Below are 5,919 nucleotides of genomic sequence, written 5' to 3'. Positions count from 1 at the left end.
TTCCCTTCCCTTCCCTTCCCTTCCCTTCCCTTCCCTTCCCTTCTCTCTTCTTCTTTTCTTATTCTTCTTTTCTGTTCCTTTCTCTTTCTCTCTCTTTCTCTCTCTTTCTCTCTCTCCTTCTCTCCTTCTTTCTTTCCCTATTTTTTTTCCAGTGCCTGATTATAAACTGCTGCCTTCTGATTGGAAATGGGAATTTGCTAGACTTGGCTGCTGTCAGTAAAACAAGGGCTGTGCGTGAGCCATGGCTCAGACAGGCATTTCCCAGTGCTTCACTTAGGCTTTCCATCAGGAAGGATGTTACTGTGACACATGGAGACAGCCTTCGTCTTTACACCCTCAACGTTGGAAATAAGAAAATTGAGAGGTTTTCATGTCATATAAAATTCCCATTAGGGAAGCAGTGGATGAGGAGGGATGAGTGGGGCTGTCTGCTCAGCCAAGGGGTGTGCTGATGATCTGTTTATCAGCCAATGGATTAAGACCCCAGGTGGAGGCAGGCTTCCTGGCATGGGGGAATACCATGCAGCCTGGTCTGTTCTCACTGGGGAGCCAAGGTAGAGCACAGGCTCCAGTCATGGGGAACCCTGCCCCTTGCATTACTTCTCTGCATGGCCCAGAATCCGGTATGCTTCCATTGCTTGGAATAAGGAGCTGATGATAGCTTTCTTTCCTCTACTTTCTTTCCTCTACTCTTCACCTGTGGGCATTTGTCATGCTGTTTTCTGGAAAATGTGTACACTCAATGCCAGTGTTTGTGGATCAATAATTACTCCTAGTGCTGCTGTCTGTGTTTTCAAGGTCAGCACAATTTTTTCCTCCCCTCTCACTTTCTGTTCTCATTTTTGATGTATGCGGTGCTGACCACAGGCAAACCTCTGTGGAGACCTTAAAAGAAGGCACATTTTGAATGAGCCTGTGATGCTCTCACACTTAACATCTGCCTTTCCTTTCATTGAACGCCAATGACTCCTGGGCTTGCAATGATACGAATTTTCCACAGGTCTCTCATGTAGTTCCACTTCTTCCTTTAGGCTGCCTTCCACACACTCATACTTATGTTCGAGCTCAGTGTGAGTAATGTGCCCGAGTGGCAGCTGGAGGAAGAAGGAGGCAAGCTGCTGGTGGAGAACAATTTATTGAATGATCCTATACCACATTTCTGCTGGGGGAAATATGAGTCTGAACCACATCCATTGTAGTTTTTCCATAGACTTAAGTGGAAGCTGCATCATGGGCTGACTGAATGAGATTTGCTTCTTTCTAAGTTAATTATTCTTAAATATTCAGGTTTTTTTGATGTGCAGGTACCCAGCTCTGTGCCAATTTACCATCTGCCTAGGCTGCATAACAGCCAGTACTTGTCATATGTATGCGACTCGCTTGGCTTCTATCTGCACTTGGGCATATAACAAAGAAGGTACAAGGAGCAGCTTTCTGATGAACCGGAAAGATCGGTATTCCCAAACATGTTCCCTTCTGGTTATGGATATTCACATGGAAACAATTTTTCCTGAGTGGTGGAATGGAGAACTAGCCACAGAGCATCACACACAAACCAGGCTGAATCCAGAAGGAGGTGGCAGTGGAGGAACAGGGGAGGCATCTGGGATTTAAGCCATTTACAGATCCACATTCACAGTGTTGGCTGGGTCTCCAATGAACACCTTCTGAAACGTTTCAGTGTTGCCATTAATATTTTTTGTGAGAATAAAATCAGTTAGAGGAGTAAAGAAGGGGTGAATGCTCACCATCTTCAGATGAACTTAGAAGCTCAGCTTTGTTTTAACTTACTGAGACATGAACACCCACATCATCCTTCTCCCAGTGGAAAGACAGTCCTACTGCTTCTTCCTGACCTGGAGTTCCCAATTTCAGGAATATGTTGTATTCCTGTGACAGAGGTCTCTGTCATTCTTGAATGCACTTTCTTAGTCTTGTACCCCACCTTCCCAGTTAAGCTGCTCAGATATTTGTGCACAAGATATTGCTGTTTTTTGTTAAATTAACAGAGGTCTAACAAAACATAAGAAGCAGAAGCAACAGTTCTCTCTTACCAGTATCCCAGCTCCCAGGATGCCATGGAAGAACCAAACCAGATCGGTTATCTCACTGAGCTGCAGAACTTGCCCATTGGGGAAGTAGAGGAGGATGTTGGAGACTATAGCACATAGAGCCAGTGGGAACAGGGTGATCCCAATGCACTTCGAACACTTCCCTGTGCACATGGTAGCTTGCTGCTGAGGAAAGATGCAGGGAGGTCTGGGTTACTGTGGTGTTGGAGGCATGGGATTTCAGCAGTTTTCTTCTCTAATGAAAGAAGAATCAGATGTGAGGTAAGAAATGTCCCAGCTCAGACATACATATGTAATATTGTTATACTGTTCCCTTCACAGTCTTTATTTAAACTGGAATTAGTCCAGACTGGATTGCTTTAAATGGATTTATTTAAAATTGTCAGGAGTAAACAAGTTGGCATTAAATGAATGGAGATTCACACTTTAGTTGTTACTGGACAACACTGGGAACACCACTGTGACCACACAAACTGATGCCCTATTGGCAGACTTCATGGTGGGGCTGAGGCCATGCATAAGAGCTCCAGGTTGCCTGGGATGACAATCCTGGGAAGCTGATTTAAAATCTCCTGTACTAAAGGTCTCGAAGAGCAGGAGATTACTGCCAGGAATGCCAGTTCAGTCCTGCTGTGGTGCTGGGGCAGAGTGGGGAGCCTCCCCAGGCCCCCTACCAGCTGTGTGTCCCTGCTTCAGTCAGAACTACACCAACAGCAAGAATTGGAGAAACGTGAACTGCTGTTTCCTGTGACATGCTTATTCTGCAGATACGAGTAGGTAAGACTGGTTTATAGGGCTGTTTGGCACCTGTGATAAAGTATCTGAAATAAATGTAAGCACGTCAGGTTTGGGGGCTATTTGCCAAGGGCAGGTCACAGAGCCATTCTACCATAATGTGTAAAACTACAGCTTAACACTTCACAGGGGTCAGGTTTTTCTTTTAAAATTGAAGACTCATCTGTTAAAATCAAAGAATCAATACAAATGAGGCTCTGGTTGGAAGAGGTCTCTGCAGGTCTCCAGCTTAACATCTTGCTGAAAGCTGAGTGCCACCAGAACTAGAGCTCTGCATCGGCCATGGCTTTGTGTGGCTGAGCCTTGAAACCCCCCATAGGATGGAGCTACAGTGATGTCCTTTGAGGACCTGTTGCAGGGCTACCACAGCATCTGGGCGAAGACATCTTTCCTCCTGTCTTGTATGAACCTCATAAGCTGCAAATGTTGCAGTTGCTCCTCATTTTATCCTCTCCTACCCCTCCATCACATTCATCACTCCCCTCTAAGCCTGCTGTAGGCTGCTATTAGATCTCCCTTCACCAAAGTAAACAACCCCAGCTCATACTACAGCCGTGCTGCGATCTATAGCCAACAAGAGAAGGCTGATCAATACAAAGCTGGATCCACAGATATTTCTCCATGGAAGGTTGGAAGTTTCAGACCATTGGAACTGAGGTTATTGAACTTTCACACTGCCATTAACCTTATGGAAAAAACTGATCATAACCTCTTCATGATCAGGGGTTGTTCAGCCTGGAGAAGAGAAGGCTCTGGGAAGACCTTGTAGAAGCCTTCCAGTGCTTAAAGGGAGCTTATAAGAAAGATGGAGGAAGACTTTTCACCAGGGACTGTAGTGACAAGAAAGGGGCAATAGTTTCAAACTTAAAAAAAAAGAGTAGATTAAGATTAGATTTTAGGAAGAAATCCTTCACTAAGAGGGTGGTGAGGCCCTGGCACAGGCTGCCCAGAGAAGCTGTGGATGCCCCATCCCTGGAGGTGTTCAGGGCCAGGCTGGATGGGGCTTTGGGCAACCTGGTCTGGTGGGAGCTGTCCCTGCCCATGGCAGGGGTTGGAACTGGATGGGCTTTAAGGTCCTTTCCAGCCCAACCATTCTGTGATTTTTATAGCTTCACTCCAGCTCAAGGTTCCCAAATGCAAAAAGGTAAAAAATTTCAATTTGCAGGTTTCTGTCCTCAGAGAAAGCTGACGATTTATGACAAAAGAGGCTTTGCTTTATGAACAGCAGGTTTTAAATGTAAAAGAAGGAAGATGATCTGGATACACACCATTTTGGTACACACACCTGTGTTACATGCACACACACCCATGCACGCTCACAAGCCTACGCTTGCTACGTGCAAATAGTTTTTGTAATAGCCGAGGCGGTAAACAGTGAAACCTGCCTCAATTTAGTCATGTGTATTGGCTAATCCTGAAAGTTTTGTGTCAAAAGTTGGTGTTGGGAAGATATTAAGCAGACTAGGAGTACAGAAATCAATCCAGGTTGGGTTCCCAAGCAAAAAGCCCAGGCAGGAGGCAGTATGAAGATATTCGAGACAGCCAGAGACAGACTGAACCCGGCTTTGATGACAGAATGAAGACAGCAAAAAGGTGAGGTAAGGCATGAAGACAGACCAGTGTCCTCAGACCTCTGGTTTGAAGGGATGCACTATATTGCTGCGAGGGCTCTGCAATTGCCAGAGACTTCTGAGTTTGCATTTCTACAGCAAAAAAATGCATTATTCTCTGTTGCTATGAATTTAATAAGAGCACTCTGCTTATATGAATTATCTTCTGAGTACTTTATAATCACATTATGCATTCTAATCTAGCTTTAAAACAAGTTATCTGGCATTAAACTATTTTAGAAAGGAACGTTTCACTTGGTTTATGGTCATTACCTATTGTTTATATAATGCTCAAAATTGGGCAGGGCATTTTGCAAGCATCTGGAAAAAAACCCTGACTTCAAAAGATAAAAATCTTACCAGACTGGCAGTGTACAAAGGAAAGATGAGGGAGGGGATGGAAGGAAAAAAAACAAACAAACAAAAAACAGATATTTTAACTGTCTTTCTCCAAATGCCAAATGCATTTGGTATATTTTATTATGCTGACCTTTGCCTGCTCTCCTGTTTCATTCCCACTTTTGCTTTTCCATTCGTTTGCCCAGCTTCACCTGCTCCCCCCGCAGAGAGGAGCAAACAAGCACGGGCACAGCCTTTTCTCCCCGTGTACAGCTCGGTCTTGTCGGGGAGCTGCATGCTCTCCTCCGCATCTCTCGCACGTAGCCGCAGGGCCTGATTCTCACCTGCAGCTCAGCAGCAGGACGCCGCTCTGGCTGGGAGAGTGCAGGTTTATGCTGGGGAGGATCTGGCCCTATCTCTACACCAGTTTGCACTGCAAGGAAAATTCAGGCAACTATCAATCGCCAGATCTAGCGAGGGCCTCCACTACCAAAATCAATGCAGCTCTGTGACCTGTGCACATCACAGAGAGGATCTGACTGTTATTACAGCTTAGGAAACCCTCCGGATTGCCAGAAGCGCTCAAAATGCTTTATTAATTCAGCAAACAAAAGCATTCTCTGCAGCTGTGTTAGGCCAGGCGGTGAGAGTGAGCTTCCAATTTCAAGCTAGGGTTTTAGAAAGTTTTGTTTTGTAATGCTGAGAGAAGAAATACTACTGCTTACCTTTTATATGGGCCTAAGATGGCCTCCAGGCCCCAGAGCTTCCTGCAGCCTGCGTCCAGCTTCCCAGCTCCCCGTTCCTGGAGCGTGGCAGCCTGAGAGGCACAGCGATGTTTTCGGGCGATGGCCTTTGCTAAACAAACAGTGGTTCCTCTCCAGAGAATGAGGAAATACCCCAACTTGTTGCTGGTTGGCCAGCGTGAGGTTTGCGTGCCACCCTGCCTGATCGATTACTTCAGGGCAGCGTTCCAGCGGTCGATGCCTCAGCCCCCCAGGACACAAATTTGGGATCGGTGGAGCTCTCTTCACTGCCCAAACCATTTCAGCTGTGTGCAGTTGCAGAGGGGAGGAGAGGCACATGAAGAGGAGCACCCTGTGCTG

The 5,919-nt window shown here is 45.9% G+C and overlaps 1 protein-coding gene across 2 annotated transcripts in view; it reads right to left on the bottom strand.

Moving 5' to 3' along the window:
* Positions 1–5,697, bottom strand: part of LOC118168351 (transmembrane 4 L6 family member 1-like) — a 17,108-nt gene extending 11,411 nt beyond the window's left edge. The window contains exons 1-2 of one of the 2 annotated variants that reach the window (XM_035328686.1): positions 5,542–5,697; positions 2,055–2,237 (exon numbers count right to left, since the gene is read on the bottom strand). In XM_035328686.1, the coding sequence (XP_035184577.1) occupies positions 2,055–2,225 (171 nt within the window). In that variant the 5' untranslated portion in view covers positions 2,226–2,237; positions 5,542–5,697. The remainder of the gene's footprint in view (positions 1–2,054; positions 2,238–5,541) is intronic. The other variant, XM_035328696.1, reaches the window with a different exon arrangement.
* Positions 5,698–5,919: the final 222 nt, after the last annotated feature.

Source organism: Oxyura jamaicensis, chromosome 1 (genome assembly GCF_011077185.1).
Source record: "Oxyura jamaicensis isolate SHBP4307 breed ruddy duck chromosome 1, BPBGC_Ojam_1.0, whole genome shotgun sequence".
Lineage (NCBI taxonomy): Eukaryota > Metazoa > Chordata > Aves > Anseriformes > Anatidae > Oxyura > Oxyura jamaicensis.
The sequence above is the reverse complement of the archived record's forward strand: the minus strand, read 5'-3'. Positions and strand labels throughout refer to the sequence as shown.